The 23,295-nt window shown below is 44.2% G+C and overlaps 1 protein-coding gene across 2 annotated transcripts in view; it reads right to left on the reverse strand.

The window, feature by feature from the left end:
- Wdr33 (WD repeat domain 33) overlaps positions 1–23,295 on the reverse strand; it is a 110,535-nt gene that overhangs the window by 12,311 nt on the left and 74,929 nt on the right. For both annotated transcript variants that reach the window (XM_045150191.1, XM_045150190.1), the window contains exons 8-17: positions 15,991–16,117; positions 13,635–13,789; positions 13,462–13,540; positions 12,024–12,134; positions 9,711–9,805; positions 8,925–9,011; positions 8,566–8,705; positions 7,567–7,719; positions 5,476–6,726; positions 1,120–1,228 (exon numbers count right to left, since the gene is read on the reverse strand). In XM_045150191.1, coding sequence (XP_045006126.1) covers positions 1,120–1,228; positions 5,476–6,726; positions 7,567–7,719; positions 8,566–8,705; positions 8,925–9,011; positions 9,711–9,805; positions 12,024–12,134; positions 13,462–13,540; positions 13,635–13,789; positions 15,991–16,117 — 2,307 coding nt within the window. The remainder of the gene's footprint in view (positions 1–1,119; positions 1,229–5,475; positions 6,727–7,566; positions 7,720–8,565; positions 8,706–8,924; positions 9,012–9,710; positions 9,806–12,023; positions 12,135–13,461; positions 13,541–13,634; positions 13,790–15,990; positions 16,118–23,295) is intronic.

Consider the following 23,295-nt stretch of genomic DNA (forward strand, 5'->3'; position numbering starts at 1 on the left):
TAAAAAACCAAGCAGCCATGCTGGCCTTCTGTTTCCAGGTTTGACACAAATATCTTTGCTGTTCTCTCTAGGAGTGATGTGCCTCAAATCTATTATCTCCACTCTATAGACAGAAATAGCATTCGAGATTTTAAAAACTTATCTGAATGTGTAATACAATTAAAGTACTTGAACTGGCGGGGTGGGGGGAACTGAAATGCACTCCTGATGTATTCGCCACTTTGTGCACCTGGATTTATGTGGGTCTTGGGGATTTGTACCCTGGCAGAACCTGGACCAGCAGGCTTTGCAAACAACTGCGCAGCCATCTTCCCAGCCCCTTTTGTAGGTTATTTTTCTTTGTTTTCGTTTTTGCCGTTGTGAGTCTGGCAGTCTAACTGGCTCATGAGCTTCTAGATTTGGATGCTCCTAGTTCTACTTTCCATTGCCTTAAGCACACAAGAGGCAACCAGGGCCTCTGGTGCCCTGAATGGCTCTTTCAAGCTTTTGGGATTTCTCATAATTGCCAAATAGCCCTGTCCTTTAATGCACAGTTTTCATTGTTTTGTTTGGTACAGTATCAACAACCAACATACAGCTTTCTTCTGTGCTGTAAAGAACCCAGAATCACACAGCACACGGGGGGACACGGGATGTGGCAATGAAAGCACTGCTCAAGTCCTGAGTGCCTGACTGTGTGGGGACACGGGGTGTGGCAATGAAAGCACTGCTCAAGTCCTGAGTGCCTGACTGTGTGGGGACACGGGATGTGGTAATGAAAGCACTGCTCAAGTCCTGAGTGCCTGACTGTGTGCGGCAGCTGAAGCACACACAGCTCGACTCTTAGGGAGGATAGATATGCACCTGCATTCCTGGGCACAGGAGCAGCCTCCTTCCCAGTGGTGGGCAGGGCTGGCCACTGGTGACAAGGAGTTCAATACCTCTGACCAGCATCACTGCCTAAGTACACATGTCGATGACAACAGCATAAAACAAAGCTACCACCTGGATTGACAATGACTTTCTTTGTCCCAGCAGTTTCACTGACACTGTACCTGTCACTTACCAGTAACTATTTACTGTGAGTGAAATGCACACAACAGTAGCAAGGTACCTCTTCCTCAGTGAGCAGACATTTACCTTTGTTTGGGCCAGGTCCTTGTCCAGGGTTCAGAGGGGGAATGCGGCCTTGTGTTCCCTGCTGCCCTAGGCCTGGTATCAGGGGTGGAGGGCCAGCATTCTGTCCTTCCTACAAAAATATTTTAAAAATAGGAATATGGAATCATGAGCTGATGCTTCATGAATAACAACTGCATCATAATGTGACAAAATACCCCAAAGCTTCCATCACAAAACATTTAGCTGGTGACATCACAACCAAACTGCCCTAAACTGGGGGAAGGACACATTTCTATTGCAATCCCAAAAGGAAGCACTTCTATTTTAAACCCACTGACAGGTCACCTTTAAAGTTGGATCTTTTCTTGCAATACCATGCAAGGGGTTCAGAGGGAAGCTCTGCTCTCACAGTGGGAGCGTCTGGCCACTGCTGGAAATCATGTCACGACTGCTTCCAGTAGGAAGAAGAAACTACCCTCCCAAAACCAAGTCAGAGCAGGGCTTCCCGATCCAGGAGAGCCTCGGCTTCTGGTCACCTCACAGGTCTCTCCCTGCCACTCGTGCACAACTGCCGTCACCCTCCGTTCTCCTACGTTCATTCTGCTTCTGCGAGTTCTGTCCCACACAGACCTACAGCTCTCATCATCTTCAGTTCATTGCTTGGGACTCCAGGGCTCAACTCCAGCTTTTCCCTAGGCCCGTAATACTAGAGTTTTTTGTATTTTTGTGTTTCTTTCTTTCTGTCTGTCTTTCTTTCTTTCTTTCCTTTTCTTTTCTTTCTTTTTTTTTTTTTTTTTTTTTTTTTTTTTTGAAGTAGGGTCTCATTCTAGCCTAGGCTGACCTGGAAATCACTCTGTAGTCCCAGGCTAGCCTCACAGGGATCCTCCTAACTCAGCCTCCTGAGTGCTGGGATTAAAGGTGTATGTCACTTTGCCCGGCCTAAATCTTTTTGTATTTTTATCTGGCAATACCTAAATTCTGATTTCCCATGCTACAACTGACCTTGAATCATGTCTCTTTTAACAAACAAAAATAAATAAATATTTGTTCATTTCTTCATATAAAAAACTACACTTAAAGCCTAGTGTGGTGATGCATGCCTTTAATCCCAGCGCATGGGAGACAAAGGCAGGAGAATCATCGTGGGTTTGAGGCCAACCTGAGACTACATAGCATATTACAAATTCCAGCCTTGGCTAGAGAGAGACCCTAACTCAAAACATAAATAAATAAATAAATATAAAAATAAAATAAAAACACAAACCTACACTTTAAGAGATTGTGTTACCACAGTTACAAAAGTATCAATAGTAAAATTGCTTTTATGCTTGGGAGGCAGAGGTAGGATTACTGTAAGTTTGAGCCACATAATGAATTCCAACTCACGCTGGACTACAGCAAGACACTACTTTGAAAAACTAAAAATAATAATAATAATAATAAACAAAACCAGGTGTGGTGGCACACACCTTAATCCTAGCACTCAGAAGGCTGAGGTAGGAGGATCGCAGTGAGTTCAAGGCCACCCTGAGACCACATAGTGAATTCCAGGTCAGCCTGGGCTAGAGTGAGACCCTACCTTGAAAAACAAAACAAAGAGAAATTTGCTTTTATGTCTCAAACCAGTCACACAAATGAACAGCCCTAACAAGAGGTATTACACTGGCAGTTAAACATAGCCATTAGGCTGAGCATGATGGTGCATACCTTTAGTCTTAACACTTGGAAAGCTGAAGTAGGAGGATCACCATGAATTCCATCCAGGCCAGCCTGAGACTATACAATGAATTCTAGGTCAGCCTGGGCCAGAGGGAGACCCTACCTCGAAAAACCAACCAAGCAAATGGGATATTTTTTTATAATCATGGAAAATGTTAATAAAAATTTAAAAATTAAAAAAATATATATAAATGGCAATTTTATATATATATATATATGTATGTATGTATGTATGTATCCATCCATCCATCCATCCATCCATCCATCCATCCATCCATCCATTCATTAGGCTGGTGAAATGATGCAGGCCTGGAATCCCAACACTTAGGAGGCTGAGCCAGGATGATCAGGAGCTATATGGTAAATCGATTTCAAAAGGATGGGGAAGGGCTGGAGAGATGGCTTAGCACTTAAGGAGTTTACCTCAAAAGCCAAAAGACACAAGTTCCACAAGACCCACATAAGCCAGTTATACAAGGTGGCGCATGCAAATGGAGTTTATTTGCAGTGGCTAGAGGCCCTGGAGCACCCATTCTCTCTATCTCTCTTTCCCTCTCCCTCTTTCTCTCAAATAAAATAAAATAAAATAAAATAAAATAAAATAAAATAGAGGTCTTTAGCATGCCCATTCTCTCTCTCTCTCTCTAATAATTAAATAAAAAATACCTGGGTGTGGTGGCACACACCTTTGATCCCAGCACTCAGAAGGCAGAGGTAGGAGGATCACTGTGAGTTCAAGGCAACCCTGAGACTACATAGTGAATTCCAGGTCAGACTGGGCTAGAATGAAACCTTACCTAGAAAAACAAAATAAATACTTTTTTAAAAAAAGAAGAAACAGGGCTGGAGAGATGGCTTAGCGGTTAAGCGCTTGCCTGTGAAGCCTAAGGACCCCGGTTCGAGGCTCGGTTCCCCAGGTCCCACGTTAGCCAGATGCACAAAGGGGCGCACGCGTCTGGAGTTCGTTTGCAGAGGCTAGAAGCCCTGGCGCGCCCATTCTCTCTCCCTCTACCTGTCTTTCTCTCTGTGTCTGTCGCTCTCAAATAAATAAATAAAAAAATAAATAAAAATTTTTTAAAAAAAGAAGAAACAGTATTTTCCACATACAATTTCTTCTATACACCCCTCTCTTAGGTAATCAAATTTCCTCAGGGGTCATTGCTAGCTTTCTCACTTTTATCAGCCCACAACTGAGATCTAAGACAATACTATCTGACCCAAGTAACTCCTAAATATTAAGAACTTCATAATCAGTGAGCCAATGGGTACAATAGTGGCATTTCTGTCATGGGGGAACCAACCACTCTCTAATTGGACTGGAGGCCTGCTCCCTGGGAGGGAATACATGCCTGACACTGAGAGTGGAGGTGTGAAGGGGGAATTACCATGGTTTATTGTCCATAATTATGCAAGTTGTCAATAACAATAAATAAACAAGAACTTCAGCATCAGCCATTTCATAACCAAACCATGTCAAATTCGGTCACACCTATGCTATCTTCCGTAATTCACACTCACAACCTAAACTCTCCTCACATTATCTCCAAGCACTGCATGAATAGTAAAACTTGGTTAACAAAGCCAATCCTCAGGAAATCAAGGTAGGATCTCACTCTAGCTCAGGCTTACCTGGAATTCAGTATGTAGTCTCAAAATGGCCTCTCAAACTCTCAGTGATCCTCTTGCCTCTCCCTCCAAGTGCTGAGGTTAAAGACATGCACCACCACACCAACCTTTATTTCTGGATTTTTGAGACAGAGTCTCATAACCCAGGCTGATTTTGAACTTCCTGTATAGCCAAGGATGGCCTAGAACTCCTGATCGCCTTGCCTCCACTTTCCAACCACCAGGGTTACTTAAGTGCGCCACCACACCCAGCTTTCTTCCTCCAGATACTCTTATATACAATTGACAATAGCTTGAACAGAATTTCATTATTTTGGAATCAAGGCTCTCTAAAAGCATTCAATGAAATGAAAACAATGAGGTACAGTCTACAGAATCCCTGCCCACAAATCTTTAAGAGTAAAGTGGGTACAGGTTGAAGGGATGGCTTAGCGGTTAAGTTGCTTGCCTGCAAAGCCAAAGGATTCAGGTTCAATTCCCCAGGACCCACATAAGCTAGATGCACAAGACACTGCATACATGTGGTGTTTGTTTGCTGGCTGGAGGCCCTGGCATGCCCATTCTCTCTCTCTTTCTCTTTAAATAAATTATTTTTTTTTAAAGTAGAGTGGGTAGAAAGGTCAGAAGCAGGCTGCTTGCTGGCAAGCCCATAGAACAAATGGGGTCACAACAGTCTCAGAACTGCTCACAAGCTAACCTGCTCCCCCTTAGAACCACAGCTCTCTAGAACCCTGGGACAAATATGAACTGTGTTCAACTAAAAGTTGCTCTTTTCTGGAAGAATTACAGTAAAAAACAATGACAAATGAGAAGTAAAGACTAACACTAATATCTATTTAATGGTGGTGTAGCCCAGCTCTCAAGTCATATCACTTTCTTTGTAAACTAGGATGTCATTGTGGTAAGCCACCAATCAGTAATGAGCACATGATTACACCCAGGTGTGTGACTGTCTCAATTCTCAGCAGGCTATCTCAATGCAGAAACGTGTTCTCAAGGAATTGACACCTACAAACAGAAAATAAATAATACCTGATTGAACGGAGCTCGGGGTCCATCACCTAGCAGAGGTGTTTTCTGCTGCTGGAATGGTATTGGCCCTTGAGACGGATGTGGCCCTCTTGCTGGGTTCTGCTGTCCCTGAGGTCCAGGAGGCCCTTGCATGCCACCCTGTGGTGGAGGTCCCAAAGAGCCCTGGGGTGGCCCCTGTTGACCTTGTGAGCCTGGAGGCCCTCGCATTTCCTGGGGAGGACCCAGCATTGAGCCCTGTGGTGGAGGCCCCTGAAGACCCCGCATTTCTTGAGGGCCTCTCATTTCCTGGGGACCTCTAATTTCCTGGGGACCTCTCATTTCCTGAGGACCTCTCATTTCCTGGGGACCTCTCATTTCCTGAGGACCTCTCATTTCCTGGGGACCTCTCATTTCCTGGGGACCCCTCATTTCCTGAGGACCTCTCAATTCCTGAGGACCTCTCATTTCCTGGGGACCATGTCCCAGCAGTCCACTTGGAGGGTGAGGTCCTCTCATCTCTTGAGGTGGATGACCCATCATCATTCCTTGAGGAGCAGGACCCTGATTCTCCCGGGGTCCTGGAGGCCCTTGCATTCCTCTTGGATTCAATCCCATCAGAGGTCCCTGAGACACAGGACCTTGGATCCCTTGAGACCCCGGTCCACCTTGAATCCCATGAGGATGAGGAGGTCCTTGCATTCCTCTGGGACCAGGTGGTCCCTGCATTCCTTGAGTACCAGGAGGCCCCTGTGGACCCATGTGGCCCTGAGGACCAGGTGGACCTTGGGGGCCTATGTGACCCTGTGGGCCAGGTGGACCCTGAGGGCCCATATGACCTTGAGGACCAGAACTACCCTGTGGTCCTGGTGGCCCCTGAGGCCCCAAAGGGCCATGAGGTACAGGATGCCTCTGCAGTCCTTGGGGTCCATGCATGTCCTGAGGACGTGGCAGCCCCTGGGGTGGGCCCTGGGGTCCTTGTGGTCCCATGAATCCTTGTGGCCCCCCACCTCCTTGATGAAGGGGAGGACCTTGTGGTCCCATTTGTCCTTGAGGTCCAGCAGGCCTAAACTGTCCCTGTGGACCTGGAGGCCCCATTTGAGCCATGTTCATTGGCATCTGCTGAGATGGATGGGGCTGCTGAAAACCTTGAGGGATCTGAGACATTGGACCTTGTCCTGAAAAGGGCTGGGGTCCGAGGAGAGGGGTGCCAGATGAGGGAGGAGGCTGAATCTGCTCAGCCTGTTTCTGTGCAAGTCTTTCAATTTTAAGTTGCTGAAAGAAAGAAAAAAATAAATGAGTATGCTGAATAAATAATCTCTTGAAGGTGACAATATTGCTCAAAGTTGTTGTTTGAGATGAAGTCTTCTGGTTGCTCAGGATGGTCCCAATTTCCTGGAACCAAATGATCCTCCAGCTTCAGCCTCCTAACCAATCTGGTCACAGATATGCATGACAACACCCACTTCTAACTAATTTTTCTTTTTCTTTTTCTTTTTTTCTTTTGGTTTTTTGAGGTAGGGTCTCACTCTAGCTCAGGCTGACCTAGAATTCATGGAGTCTCAGGGTGGCCTTGAACTCACAGTGATCCTCCTACTTCTGCCTCCCAAGTGCTGGGATTAAACTAATTTTTCTAATAAAAACATTTAACTTAGCACTGCACAACACTCCATTGATAAAAGTTTGAAAGTGTAAGAAACAGGAATCTTGTAGAAAGTGGTTCCTAACATAGAAAACATAGTGGTGCTCATAAGACCTAGTTGAGAATTCTTTTCCTTTCCCTTAGGTGTTTCAAGCTGGGCTTGGTGTTACAGGCCTGTTATCCTAGCTACTTAGAAGGCTGAGGTGGGAAGATTACAAGTTTAAAGCCAGCCTAGGCTATAAAGTGAGCCCAAGGCCAGCCAGAGCAACTTAGTGAGACTCTGTCTCAACATACACAGGAAAAAGAGAGCTGAGAATATGGCTCAGTGGTAGAGTGCTTGGGTACCTTGCATCAGGCCCTAGGTTCAATGTCCAGTATTGCAGAAAGAACAACAAAGGGGGAAAAAGGGATATGAAAGTACATTAGCATTCCTCTCTTAGACCACCTTGCATTTCCTAAAGAATTTCACACACCTCTAGAAGTTGAGGGTTGGTGTACTGCAATGTGGCCATTTCTTGTTCAATTTCTGCTTGTGTTTTTTTCTTCTCATCCAACTTAATGTCCTCTTTTCTGTCATTCAGCACCTCATTTGGAGCAGGAATTGGAACTTTATTTTGCATCCAGGCCTTGAAAAAGAAGAAAATATTAGAATACATGAAAATTATAATGACAGAAAAATATTCATCAATGCTATCTGCTCAGTATGGCCAGCTCGGCTGCTGTTACTTCTAAAGCCAATTCTGTGTGACATGAGAATGGAGTGGCAAGTGAACAGTAAATTAGAAACTACTAAAATGAGAAAAGCTAGCCAGGCATGAGGGTGTCTTTAATCCCAGCACTGAGGAGGCAGAGGTAGGAAGATTGCTGTGAGTTCAAGGCCACCTTGAACTCACATAGTGAATTACAGGTCAGCCTGGGCTAGTGCAAGACCATAACTGGAAGTGGGGGGAGGGGGGAGAAAAGCTACATGCTATTAAGCAATAGCTCCCCAAAAGCTGCTAAGCTGAATGCCAGGTCGCAGTGGACAGCACTGTTGGGAGGCAGTGGAAATGCTGGGCGATGGTGCTGTGTGGTCGTGAATCAGTCACTGGGGGTATGCCCTACAAGGAAATGCTAGGACCCAGGCCCTTCTGTGTCTCTGCTGCCTGGATGCCATGAATGGGTATCTTTGCTCTACCATAGGCTCACCATCATGATGTTATGGCTCACCCTATACTGACAGTGATGAGAAGAAGCACTCATGGGTTAAACCCTCTGAAACGCTGAGTCAAAATGAACATTCCCTCCCTTTCAGCATTTTCCCTCCTTCTCAGGTACTTTGTTGAAGCAGCAGGAAGCTAACTAACAAAGTCAGTGTGCTTCTCTGCTCCACGGTTGGCAACTGGGCTGATAAGCCTGTGTGTGGGCTTCCATTAAAGCAAGCACCACAATCTCCTAGTGCAAGGGTAGGGCGGGTCACCTGAGCTACTTACCTGCTGGAACTGAGCAGGAATAGGCTTTGCATAGGGGACCTTCTTCTGTGGGACTTTCTTCTGATCCTTTTGCATCACCTCCTCCATCCCCCAGTCCAAGCCTGGAATTGTCATTTCAATGTCGTTTGATTCATCTTTTCCTGTAACCAGAAAAGGAATCACTTAGCCCCTCAAATGGAAGAAAGCAGCCATGATCAATAGATCTGAAATATTATGTAGTTTGCATTACTTTGAGAAACATTTCTAAGAATCACAGTAGCATTTTAATATCACTTACTAATTAATATGTTAAGTTACTATGAAAACAAGTCTATAAAACAATTTAGAAAAATGAAATAGGTATGTACAATTTCTCTTACCCAGTTGCTCTTGCTCCATGGCTAATTTCAGTTGTTCTGGTATTCCCATCCCAGGAATTACTGCCAGGCTATTGGGCTCAAGGTCATCTACAAATAATAATGCATGAGTTATCAACAGTAACTTTAGTAGTTTCCCCACTCGAATTAACATCTTATAAAAATGAACCATAGCCAGGTGTGGTGGCGCACACCTGTTTCCCAGCACTCATAAGCCAGAGGGAGGAGGATCATTGTGAGTTCAGGTCAGCCTGGGACTACAGAATGAGTCCAGGTCAGCATTGGCTAGAATGAGACCCTACCTCAAAAAAAAAAAAATAAATATATATATATATATATATATATATATATATATATATATATATATATATTTTTTTGGTATGGTGATATGGCTTAAGGAATAAAGTGCTTACAGCTCAAGCTAGAGTACCCAAGTTCAATACTCAGACCCTATGTAAAAAGCGAGAACCTGTGGCAGGCTTCTGTAAACCATACTGCTGCAGAGAAGGGAGGCGGAGACACAAACATGGGGCGCGCGCGCACACACACACACACACACACAAATTATATATATATCTATATCTATCTATATATATATCTATATATATATATATATAGATATATATATATCTATATATAGATATATATGTATGTATGTATATATACACACACACCACTAAGCCCATACCTCTTCCCCAAATTAGTATTGTTTTGTATAATCTTCCTAATACCTAGCACTTTTATAACAGAATATCAGATTTCAAAGAAAAACAAATATGCACGTCTCACCATATTCCACACCATCTTCAGACATTCCAGGTAAAAGGTTTAGATTATATCGATCTCGCATTTTATCACCAGGTCGGTTTCGAGTCCAGAATTTGCTGTTGAAATAAAGAAAACGGGAGCATGGAATCAGTGTTTTCTCGGGGCTCTTAACAGTACTACACAGTCTCTGAGTAAAAGCACCAAATTTGGGCTAGAGAGATGGATTAGCAGGGCAAGAAGAGGGCCAGTCAGGGGGTGCCTGAGGGAATACATGCATTTGATGACCAAGAGCCACATCAACAGTAGACATGGCCATCCATGTCTGCTACCCCAGTCACACAGGAGAGCAGAGCCCTGAGAATCACTGAAAACTCACGAATAAACAAAAGCAGCAAGCTTCAGGATAGTAAGAGACTCGAGCTCAAATACGAACAGGAGGACGAGCACTAGAGCAGGACGCCGACGCCTGTGACCACCACACGGGTGCACACGCGCACACAGCACAAGTAAAAATGAAGGAAAAAGCAAACTTTTACAATGTCTTCTAAATACTTAACATGTGGAAAGAAGACTGGAGAGATGACTTGGAAGTTAAAGGTGCTTGCTTGCAAGGCCTAATGGCCCAGGTTCAATTCTCCAACACCCAAGTAAAGCCAGATGCACAAAGTAGGACATGCGTCTGGAGTTCATTTGCAGTGCGTCAAGCGGCCATGGCACACCCATTCTCTCTCCCTTATTTTCTCCTTCTTTCTTTCTCTCCGTCACATTCATTCATTCTTTTTTTTTTTTTTTTTTTTTTGAGGTAGGGTCTTGCGCCCTAGCTGAGGCTGACTTTACATGGGTACTAGGGATTCAAACCTGGGCCATTAGGCTTTGCAAGCAATCACCTTTAACCACTAGACCATCTCTCCAGTTTCCTTTCTAGTGTCATTCTGTTGTGGATCTTTTCTTTATTTTGGCTAGTTTGGGTAGGTGGTGCCTTCCATGTAGTTTTCTGGTTAGCCACTCAGGGGAGCTCAGGGAGAATAGCTTCAGGCTTCTGGACTGTACTTCACTGCAGTGTCTGTAGCCAGCCAACCCTTAGGACTCTCCACCCATGGTATATCCAGCGGGCATCTCCATGGCTTGGTCAGTCTATGTAACTTGCCACTTCTGTGGTGCCTGTGCCCAGGAGAACCAGTACTTCCAGGGTAGCTACTGCCGATCCCAGTGGGGTGTGTAATGCATCTGGGTGCATTTGGCCTCTGGTTCCTGGTCTCGTGTAGCATTTTGTGGGCCTCATTTCAGGTTTTTTCTTTTCTCTATACCATCCTTTTTATTTTCTCTAAACTTTCAGCTGGCTCCCATTCTCTTTACAAATTTCTGATGCTCCCGTTTTTCTCTCAGTTATACTATTCTTTCTCTTTTTAAATTTGTTTTATTGTTTGTTTTGTTCTCATGGACACATGGTAGCTCAGGGTGGCCTCCAACTTAATATGTAGCTAAAAATGACCTTGAATTTGTCTTAACTGCATCCCCTCCCAATTTCTAGGATTACAGGAGAGCATCACCATACCCATACCCAGCCTGAGTATTTATTTCAACTCTTTCCTTTACTGTGTTACACAGCAGCTTGTAATCACCGTCTTACCTACTAAAAACATTTTCTTTTCTTTTTTTTTTTAATATTTTTTTTTTAATTTTATTTATTTGAGAGAGACAGACAGAGAGAAAGACAGATAGAGGGGGAGAGAGAGAATGGGCGCGCCAGGGCTTCCAGCCTCTGCAAACGAACTCCAGATGCGTGCGCCCCCTTGTGCATCTGGCTAATGTGGGACCTGGGGAACCGAGCCTCGAACCGGGGTCCTTAGGCTTCACAGGCAAGCGCTTAACCTCTAAGCCATCTCTCCAGCCCTAAAAACATTTTCATAGTGGTCATGACAAATACTTTGCAATGAGGAACACTGTCATTGTGTATTTGAAATTTGTTCATTAAAAAAAAACTATTATGGTTAACTTACACTTTCAAATTTACAGGATTTAAAATCACCATGGAAACACAATTCTGGGCATGTCTGTGAGTGTGTTTCTAGACAGGGTTAACTGTCCTTTGGGTGGGCTCCTGGACTGAATAAGGAGGAGGAGTTGAGCTGAGCACCAGCATTCATCTCTCCTACTTCCTGATAGAGAAACAATGTGACACCATTGAGGCTCCAATGGCCATGGCTTCCCTGCCATGATGGACTGTGTTCCTCCAACTGTAATCCTTTTTCGTGGTCAGACACCAACAATATCAACAAATAAAAACAAACACACATGATATTTATTTCCTTCTATTTGTAGTACAAAGCTTACCTAGTGTGGTCATTCGAGCCTGAGCACAGAATATGCCCAAGAGGATGCCACGCCAGACTCCAGATCATGCCTTCATGGGCCATCTCCATCCCACCTACTTCCTTCTCCACCCTGCAATGGCAGCAAAGAAAGAAGCTGTTTCCACAAAATAGCAAAACAAGGCATTCTCCTTTATACTTAACACTATGAACATCTATTACTTTAAATTTGGTCAGGGACACATATAACAAGGCATCAGAAATAGACTTCCTTATTCAAAGACCATAGAGAATTATTTCAGTATAAGAAACGAAGAAATAAATAAAAATAAACTATTTAGAAAAGGGGGGGGCTGCAGGGATGGCTTACTAGTTAAAGTGCTTGCCTTCAAAGCCAAATAACTAAAGTTTGATTCCCTGGGACCCACATAAGCCAGATGCACAAGGTGATGCATGCATCTGGAATTCATTTGCAGCAGACAGAGGCCCTGATGAGCCCATTTTCTCTCTCTCTCAAATAAATAAATAAAATAAATAAATAAATATTTTTTTAAAAGAGGGCTGAAGGGATTGTTTAGCAGTTATGTGCTTACCTGAGAAGTCTAAGGAACCAGATTTGATTCCCCAGTACCCATGTAAGCCCGATGCAAAAGGTGGCTCATGAATCTGGAGTACATTTACAGTAGCTAGAGGCCCTGGCACATCCTATCTCTCTCTTTGAAATAAATAAATAATTTTTTTTTTTAAATGCTGGGCATGGTGGCACACACCTTTAATCCCAGCAGCTGGGAGGCAGAGGCAGGAGGATCGCCATGAGTTCGAGGCCACCCTGAGAGTACATAGTGAATTACAGGTCAGTCTGGGCTAGAGTGAGACCCTATCTCAAAAAAAAAAAATGTTCAAGGTTGATGGGCATGGTGGTGCATGCCTTTTTAAAAAAGAGACAGAGATGGGCTGGAGAGATGCCTTAACGGTTAAGGCACTTGTCTGAAAAGCCAAAGGACCCAGGTTCAACTCCCCAGGACCCATGTAAGCCAGATGCACAAGGAGGCGCATATGTCTGGAGTTTGTTTGCAGTGGCTGGAAGCCCTGGCATGGCCCCCCCCCCCTCGACTTGCCTATTTCTTTATCTTTCTCTCAAATAAATAAAAACAAAATATTTTTTTAAAAAACAGACAAAGAGAGGGAGAAAAAAGAAAGGAAGTAATCTATTTAAATCTCCCTTAATGATTTCTGTACCTCAAACTAGAGGGGCAATGTTTTCTACTCCAAGCTGAAGTTGTAAATCTGAAACTGTAGGAAGACTGTGGTATATGAAAAAACAATGCAAAGCTTGATCGTGTTTGTACACATTCCAGTGCTCCCCCATGAAGATATCACTCCAACTTCTAGCACTCCTCAGCTAAGGCACCAAGCACAGCAGAAACATGGGTGCACACAGTACAATAATTGTTACATACCCAACATGCCAGAATAACAAAGAGCCATCAGATCCTCCACTGGCAAAGAGCCCTTCATGAACAGGATGCCAGGCTACAGCTGTGAAAAAAAACAAAGAGGAAGACAAAGCCATTAGGATCTGAAAATGCCACAGGTAAGAGCCATAAAATGAAAAGCAATCATAGCCACTGACCTGTGGCTTCCTTCTTATGACCTCGGAACACTTGCAGTTCTTCCTTCAGGTTTCGGATATCAAAAAGCTTACACAGATGGTCACGTGATGCTGTGAGAAGCCAATTGCCATTAAGGTTTAATTTCACTTCCATGACTGTGTTTTTATGGGCATGACTAGAAAGGAAGCGCCAAGAATATAATTTGTCAGAATGTAAAATAAGCATCAAATATGTGGTATTATTTTTATTTTTAAATTTATTTTTATTTATTTGAGAGAGAGAGAGAGAGAGAGAGAGAGAGATAGGGAGAGGGTGAGGCAGAGAGAGAGAATGGGTGTGCCAGGACCTCCAGCCACTGCAAACCAACTCCAGATGCATGCGCTCCCTTGTGCATCTGGCTTATGTGAGTGCTGGGGTATCGAACCTGGGTTCTTAGGGTTCGTAGGCAAACACATTAACTGCTAAGCCATGTCTCCAACCCCAGTAAGTAGTAATTTTTGTTGCAAGTTGCATAATTAAGGTGGGAAGAGGTGTGGCTACATTTCAACAGGACCAATGAATGAAATATCCACTTAACTGAGCTCTCAAGAGCTGCTTAAAACAGCATCAGAGCTTCTAGTGGCAGAAAACTTTATCTAGGAAGCAGAGTAAGCACCTGGAATTATGCATAGTAACACTCCACAGGGCTCGTTAGATTTTTATAATTCAGTGAAGGGCTGGGAAGATGGTTCAGTGATTAAAGGTAATTGTTTGCAAAGCCTGCTAGCCTGGGTTTGATTCCCCAACACCTATGCAAGTCAGGAGCAAAATGTGGCACAAGCATCGGTATTATTTGTAGTGGCAAGACGTCCTGGTGTATACTCATACAAATACTCATGCAGGTGTGCACATACAAACACGTGCAAATAAATAAAAATAATACTGAATAATGCTGGGTGGTGGTGGCACACGCCTTTAATCCCAGCACTTAGGAGGCAGAGGTAGGAGGATCGCCGAGAGTTCATGGCCACCCTGAGCTACAGCAAGACCTTACTTCAAAGAAAATAATAATAATAATAATGAATAAAAATTCAGTGAAGTTTCTCTAATTAAGATAAAGTGTAAGCCAGGCATGGTAGCCCACACTTTTAGAAGGACTGCCTGAGCAGTGAACTCCAGGCTAGAGAAGGTCCTGTGTTAAAATAAAAACATAAAAATAAAAAGGAAAAGCCGGGCATGGTGGTGCATGCCTTTAATCCCAGTACTCGGGAGGCAGAGGTAGGAGGATTGCCATGAGTTCAAGGCCATCCTGAGACTACATAGTGAATTCCAAGTTAGCATGGGCTAGAGCAAGACCCTACCTTGAAAAAACAAAAATAAAAATAAAAAAATAAATAGGAAGCCGGGGCCTGGAGAGATGGCTTAGCAGTTAAGGTGCTTGCCTGCAAAGCCAAAGGACCCAGGTTTGATTCCCCAGGACTCACATAGGCCAGATGCACAAGGTGGCGCATGTGTCAGCCAGATGCACAAAGTGGGAAGAGGCTCTGGTGTAGCCATTCACTCATTCTCTCTCTCTCAAATAAATATGTTTGAAAAACTAAAAGTAAAAAAGGAAAGAAAGAAGTCTTTAAAAAAAAGACATAATGTGAAAACAGGCACTAGCTTAGGGATCATTTGAACTAAGGACAATGCTACGCCCCAAAGGCTGCACAATGACTCCAAAGGACATTTTTCATATGGCACTGTGTGCAGTTGTGACCATGAGAGTGGTCAACAAGGCAGCCTTGCTCCAACCAATTCATGCTCTGGATGGTTCATGTCCCAAGTAGGGTTAAAATACAGAACTGAAGCCCCCAAAGAGTGTCTTCACGTAACTGGCACCGCCTCCACAGAGCACCAAGGCACAACATGGAAATGGGGAGAACTCTTCTTGATAATCAAATCAGACAGATGCAGAAGGCTGGTCTGAGAATGTTAAGAGGCATTAACTGTGTACATGCTAAAGGCCATTCTGGAGGAGAGACGTTGGTAAGAACGCCTCATCCTCTGCCCACCACCAAATAGGTTTATATGGCAGGCCCAATGCCAAGCCTGATTTCATTAGAAACTTACAGAGAGGGCTGAGGTGGCTCAGTGGTTAAAAGTAGTTGCTTGTAAAGCTTGCAGAACTAGGTTCAATCCCCCAGCGAGACACACGATGGTTCTCTCATTTGCAGTGGCAAGAGACCCTGCCTCATGCTCCTACACACACCCCTCCACACACAAAACTAAGAGGAAAGTTATACTTGAACAAGAAGTTCAAGGATACAAGAGAGAGGAGAGCACTGGCAAACAGTTCAGCAATGCAGGCAGCTCTGCTCCCTGCTCAGACAGCAAGGGAGCACTCCTATCACTTACAGTGTTGCAAGACTCTGCCCGGTCTTAGGGTCCCAGAACTTGATTGGCTGTTGACTATCTTTACTTCCTGAAACAACTAACCCTTTGGTTGGGTGCCAGTCTACACACTTCACATCCGCACCATGCCCTGTCGGAAACAAGCAGAACAGAAACCTAATCAGTCATAGGCATTTCAGGCAGGACTCCTAAGTGACAAAGCATGGAAACCTGTTAAACTTCTTCTCAATGAAAAGCTTGGATCTTAGCACTCAGTCAACTTTCTAAAAGAATCTTGTCTCTTTCTGGAAGCCATTTGGACCCAGCAAGCTCTGTACCCATTCCAGTATACAAAGGCCAACCTCGTCGCCAGAACTAAGCACATCTGCAAACTTATTGTAAGCAGGTCACCCGAGGGTTTCAGAAGCTGTCCTCCAGAAGCCCCCCCCACAAAACCTTTCAAGCATTTTCATGCTGCTCCTGACTATCCTATAAACCTAGTCAGCGCCATCGCTACAGCTTTTGTACTTCAGAGTCTGTACAGAGCAAGCACTGACCCTGAGCGTACACACTAGCACTTTGCAGAGAGGGAGATAATGAGTCTTCCAACTTTCTGCACTTGTTTACTCACATTCAGGAGAGTTATGTGACTGACTCACACACAGGTGAGTACATAACCACAGTAAGTTACTAAAACTCATGAATGCAAAAACTCAGAACTGACAAAAAAAGGTGGCTGCTGCTGCTTCTTTTTTTTTTGATTGGGTGTTTTGCTTATGTGGTAAATGCACAAACTAGCAGGCGAAGAGTAAGAAACTGCTTCTTCCTTACCAGGATCAAGGAAGAAGCAAGAAGGCGGGGTGTAGTGGTGTATCCCTTTAATGCCAGCAGTTGGGAAGCAGTGGTAGAAGGACCACTATGAGTTCAAGGTCAGCCTGGAACTACAGAGTGAGTTCCAGATTGCCCTGGGCTAGAGTGAGACCCTAATTCGGGGGGTGGGGGGGGGGAAGGAAGGAAGAAAAGAAGGGAGGGAGAGAGGGAGGGAGGGAGGGAGGGAGGGAGGGAGGGAGGGAGGGAGGACAAACAAGACAAGAGGCGGTTTCCAGGCACCACATGAGACCTGCACTGGTTCGGAAGGAGGAGCCCTCGTCTCACAGGCCTGAGCTTGACCCAGTCCAGCGCCTCCACAGGAAAGCTGAAGGAGACAGGTCAGTCTAGCAGCAGGAACCAAAAGCATGAAGAAGTATACATCCTGCGACCACAATCCTGTGTCCCAGATTTTATCACAAGGAAATAATGGGTGTCCAAAATGATTTGTCTCTAAGGATGTGTTGATACAATTTATTTTTAACCGTCCTTGAATAGGGAACAAATAAGTTACACAATAGCTGCTGTATGCCACAGGTATTCAAAGAATATAATGTGCTCATTACAAATAATCATGCAGGTAATTCAATAGTGTGACTAAAAGTCCATCATATTATTACTTTTTCTTCTTTTTTCTAGGCAGGGTCTCATTCTAGCCCAGGCTAACCTGGAATTTACTCTGTAGTCCCAGGATGGCCTGGAACTCAGAGCGATCCTCCTACCTTTGCCTGCCCAGTGCTGGGACTAAAGGAGAAAGAGAGGGGAACAAACAGAGAGAGCATAGTTGCAGCAGGAACTATTGCCACAACAAACTCCAGACACATGTGTTATTTGGTGTATCTGCCTTTACATGGGTACTGGGGAATCAAAGCCAGGTAGTCAGGCTTTGCAACAAATGCCTGTAACTGCTGAGCCACCTCTCCAGCACTTATTAGCCCATGCTAACTTGGAGCTCAACTCTGTAGTCCCAGGCTAGCCTTGAACAAACAGCAATCCTACTAACTCTGCATCCCAAGTGTTGGAATTAAGTGTGTGTTCCACCACACCAGGCTATAAATTGTTCAAAATTAAAAGAATAAGAGTAACAACTACACACAGTGGAGCAAGCCCTTAATCCCAGAACGCAGGAGACAGAGGTAGGAAGACTGCTGTGAGTTCAAAGCAAGCCTGTGAACCCCAGGTCAGCCTGGGCTAAAACGAGACTCCATCTTAAAAAAGAAAAAACTACAGCTTTAAGGGATGGCTTAGCAGTTAAGGCATTTGTTTGCAAAGCCAAAGGACCTAGGTTCAAATCCCCAGGACCCACGTTAGCCAGATGCACAAGGGGGCGCAGGTGTCTGGAGTTCCTTTACAGAGGCTAGAGCCCTGGTGTGCCCATTCTGTCTCTCCTTCTCTTTATCCTTCTTTCTCCTGTCAAGTAAATAAATAAATAAATAAAATATTTTTAAAGATTTTTTATTTTTATTTATTTGAGAGCAACAGAGAGAGAGAGAAAGAGGCAGAGAGCAAGAGAGAGAATGGGCACGCCAGGGCTTCCAGCCACTGCAAATGAACTCCAGATGTGTGCGCTCCCTTGTGCATCTGGCTAACGTGGATCCTGGGGAATTGAGCCTCGAAGTGGGGTCCTTAAGCTTCACAGGCAAGTGCTTAACTGCTAAGCCATCTCTCCAGCCCAATAAAATATTTTTTAAAAATAAATAAATGAAAAAAAAGAGCTAGGTATGGTGGAGCACACCTTTAATCCCAGAACTAGGGAGGCAGAGGTAGGAGTATCACTGTGAGTTCAAGGCCACTCTGGGATTACAAAGTGAGTGCCAGGTCAACCTGTGGGGAGGGGGGGGGGAATTAACATAGGATATTGTTTATAATCATGGACGCTTTCAATTATAAAAAATAAAATAAATTAAAAAAGAAAAATAAAAGAATACAGTTGGGGGCTGGAAAGATGGCTTAGCAATTAAGCGCTTGCCTATGAAGCCTAAGGACCTCTGTTCGAGGCTCGATTCCCCAGGACCCACGTACGCCAGATGCACAAGGTGGTGAACATATCTGGAGTTCATTTACAGTGGCTGGAGGCCCTGGCGTGCACATTCTCTCTCACTCAGTCTGCCTCTTCCTCCCTCCCTCCCTCCCTCTCTCTCTCTCTGTCACTCTCAAATAAATAAATAAAACTTTAAAAAATACTTTAAAAAATTAAAAAAAAAGAATGTAGTTGGGCTGTAGTGGACATACCTAGGGAGAATGAGATAAGGGGATTGCTGTGAGTTCAAAACCAGCCGTGGCTATAGAGTGTCAAGTCAGTCTAAACTAGACTGAAACCTTTCCTCAAATAAATAGATAAATAAATAAAGTGGGGGAGGGAGGTAGAAAGGGCGGAAAACAAAAAACTGGGTGTTTGGGATGGTAAAATAAGTTAAATCTTTGCCATGCAGGCACAAAGACCTAAATTCCACAGAACCCATATAAAAGCTTGGCATAAACCAGGTGTGGCAGGGCATGCTTTTAATCCCAGCACTCAGGAAGCAAAGGTAGGAGGATCACCAGGAGTTAAAGGCCACCTTGAGAGTACATAGTGAATTCCTAGGATCCAGACCTACTTTGAAAACACAAAATGAAGTAAGTAAATATGATACAAACCTCCTAACTTGTATTAAGAAACTAATGTTAGAGCTGAAGAGAGGGCTTAGCTTTTAAGGTGCTTACCTGCAAAGCCTGAGGACCAAAATTCGATTCCCCAGAACCCAAGTAACCCAGATGCAAACAGTGGCATATGCATCTGCATTTGTTTGCAGTACCTAGAGACCCTGGTGTGACCATTACCTCACTCTGTCTCCCTCAAATAGATTAAAAAAAAAAAGAGGGCTAGAGCCCAGGTGGTGGTGTACACCTTTAATCCCAGCACTCTGGAGGCAGAGGTAGGATAGCCATGAGTTTGAGGCCACCCTGAGACTACACAGTGAGTTCCAAGTCAGCCTAAGCTAGAGCAAGACCCTACCTCAAAAAATAAACCAAAAACAAAAGGGGGTGGGTCTGCAGAGATGACTTAGTGGTTAAAGCACTTACCTGCAAAGCCAAAGGACCCAGGTTCAAATCCCCAGGACCCACGTAAGCCAGATGCAAAAGGTGGCATGCGCATCTAATGTTCATTTGCAATGGCTGAAGGGCCTGGTGTGCCCATTCTCTCCCTCTTTCTGCATCTTTCTCTCAAATAAATAAATAAAATGAAAATTAAAAAAATAATACTAGGGTTATGTGTTATGGCACATGCCTGTAATAACCACACTCAGAAAGCTGAGGGATTGCTGTGAGTTGAAGGCCAGCCTAGACTACTGAATGAGTTCAGGTCTGCATGGGACAGACTGAGACTCTGCTTCAAAAAAAAAAATTTTTTTTTTTTTTTTAAAAAGGACTAGAGAGGGCTGGAGAGATGGCTTAGCGGTTAAGCGCTTGCCTGTGAAGCCTAAGAACCCCGGTTCGAGGCTCAGTTCCCCAGGTCCCACGTTAGCCAGATGCACAAGGGGGCGCACGCGTCTGAAGTTCGTTTGCAGAGGCTGGAAGCCCTGGCGCGCCCATTCTCTCTCTCTCCCTCTATCTGTCTTTCTCTCTGTGTCTGTTGCTCTCAAATAAATAAATAAATAATTAAAAAAAAAAAAGGGCTAGAGAGATGGCTTAGCAGTTAAGGCCTTGCCAGGAAAGCCTAAGGACCCATGTTCAACTCTCCATCCAGACATACAAAGTGATGTAAGCACACAGTTGCATATGAACACAAGATGGTACACACACGTCTGAAATTTGATTGCCGTGGCTGAAGGTTCTGGTGTGCCAATTCTCTCCCTCTCTCTCATAAAAATAAAAAGGTCAAACCAACCAGGCCAAATGAACCAATGGGTACAACAGTGGCACGTGTGTGAATGGGGGAAACCAACTGCCCTCTAATTGGACTGGAGGCCCACTCCATGGGAGTGAACACATCCCTGATACTGAAAACTTACAACAGGGGTAGTCATGAGCCCTAGGGGTGTAACATCTGCTGCTGTCTGGCTAAATGTATATACCATGCTCATCAAACTGCCCAGTAAGCACTTCTCTTAATGTTCATACCCTTATATTAATGACACTCTCACTTTTTCGTTAGAGAACTTTCTCTTTTCAGATGGCAGTGACCTTGGGATGACTCAGAAAGCATCACAGTGCTGAGAAGTGACAGAGGAGTGCTCAGGACTACAATATCTCTATCATACCTTCTAAGGCTCAGGGCCCACTGGGGAAAAGGTGGCAGAAAGAATGTAAGAGCCAAACGAAGGGTAGGACTCCTTACAACATGCTCCCTCCAGACACAAAATGGCCTGGATATCCATGACTTCACTGTGCCTAACACTACCTACACAAGACCATCATATTAGGAGGAAAAGATCATGACATCAAAATAAGAGAGACTGATTGAGAGGGGGAGGGGATATGATGGAGAGTGGAGTTTCAAAGGGGAAAATGGGGGGAAGGAGGGAATTACCACAGAATATTGTTTACAATCATGGAAGTTGTTAATAATAAAAAATAAATTAAAAATTTTTAAGTAAATTAAAAACAATAGGGTTGGAGAGACAGCAATGTTTATGTTGCTTGCCTGGCTAAGCCTAACAACCTTGATTTGATTCCTAATTATCCGCAGATACACAAAGCCAGATGCACAACGTGGCACATGCATCTGGAGTTTGTTTATAGCAGTTGGAGGGCCTGGCAGGCCCATTCTTTCTGTCTCTGTTCTCTACATCTCTCTCTGCTTACAAATAAATAAATAAATATCAAAAAGCCAAAAACAGTAACTGGGGCTAGAGAAATGGTTCAGCAGATAAGGCACTTGTCAGCAAGGCCTAACAACCAAGGTTCAATACCCCAGTACCCACATAAAGCATTGTGAGTTCATGTGCAGGGGCTAGAGAACCTGGCACACCCATTATCTCCCTCCACCCCCCTCTCCCCGCCCCCTCTCTCCCCCCACAACTTTAATCCCAGCACTTGGGAGGCCGAGGTAGCAGGATCACCAGCCTGACACTAACCTGACCCTCCCTCCCCCATCCAAAAAAAAAATAAAAACCCTGGAAACAAACACACACAAAAAAAATCCCAATAGCCAGGTGTGGGGCCACACACTTTTAATCCCAGCACTCAAGGCAGAGGTAGGTGGATCTTTGTGAGTTCAAGGCCACCCTGAGACTACATAGTGAATTCCAGGTCAGCCTGAGCTATAGTGAGACTCTATCTTTAAAAACCAAAAATTAAAATAATTTTTTAAATCACAAAAAACTAATGTTATTAATGATCTGACTCTAAAAGGCACTTGCCTGCAAAGCCTAATGGCCCACGTTTGATTCCCCAGTGCCCACATAAAGCCAGATGTACAAAGTAGCACATGCATACATTTACTTGAAAAATGTATTTATGGGCTGGGAAGATGGCTTAATGGTTAAGTGCTTGCCTGTGAAGCCTAAGGACCCCAGTTCGAAGCTTGATTCCCGAGGACCCAAATAAGCCAGATTCACAAGGTGCTACATACATCTGGACCCCAGTTCAAGGCTCGATTCCCCAGGACCCATGTTAGCCAGATGCACAAGGGGACGCATGCATCTGGAGTTCATTTGCAGTGGCTGAAAGTCTTGGCGCACCCATTCTCCCTCTCTCGCTCTGCCTCTTTCTCTGTCTGTAGTTCTCAAATAAATAAATAAACAAAAAAAATTAAAAAAAAAAAAAGAGAGATACAACTAAATGTATTTAAACTTGTGGTTTCGAGCCGGGCGTAAAGGGCGCACGCCTTTAATCCCAGCACTTGGGAGGCAGAGGTAGGAGGATCGCCAAGAGTTCGAGGCTGAGACCACATAGTTAATTCCAGATCAGTCTGTACCAGAGTGAGACCCTACGTCGAAAAACCAAAAAATATATATAATAATAATAAACTTGTGGTTTCTCTTCCATGTTTTTCTTGGGGGTGTGTTTTCTGAAATTTTTTAAAATGTAGGTAAATTCAAGTAAAGGAGAAATTCCATGAATTTACAAATATGCACTGGCATCACTGGAATAAATCAGGTGGATACTGATTTTCAGGTATTATTTTTTTAGTCATTGTTCTTCACTTTAAAAAACTAGGGCTTGCCAGGCATGGTGACGCACACCTTTAATCCCAGTATTTGGGAGGCAGAGGTAGGAGGATCACCATGAGTTTGAGGCCACCTTGAGGCAACATAGTGACTTCCAGGTCAGCCTAGACTAGAGTGAAACCCTACCTCAAAAGGTGGGGGGGACTAGGGCTGGAGAGATGGCTTAGCAGTGAAGGTGCTTACCTGCGAAGCCTAAGGGTCCAGGTTCAGTTCTCCAGTACCCAAGTAAGCCAGTAGTAATTACAAGCTGGTGCATGCATCTGGAGTTCATTTGTAGTGGCTGGAGACCATAGTATGCCCATTCTCTCTT

The sequence above is a fragment of the Jaculus jaculus genome, chromosome 5 (assembly GCF_020740685.1).
Source record: "Jaculus jaculus isolate mJacJac1 chromosome 5, mJacJac1.mat.Y.cur, whole genome shotgun sequence".
NCBI lineage: Eukaryota > Metazoa > Chordata > Mammalia > Rodentia > Dipodidae > Jaculus > Jaculus jaculus.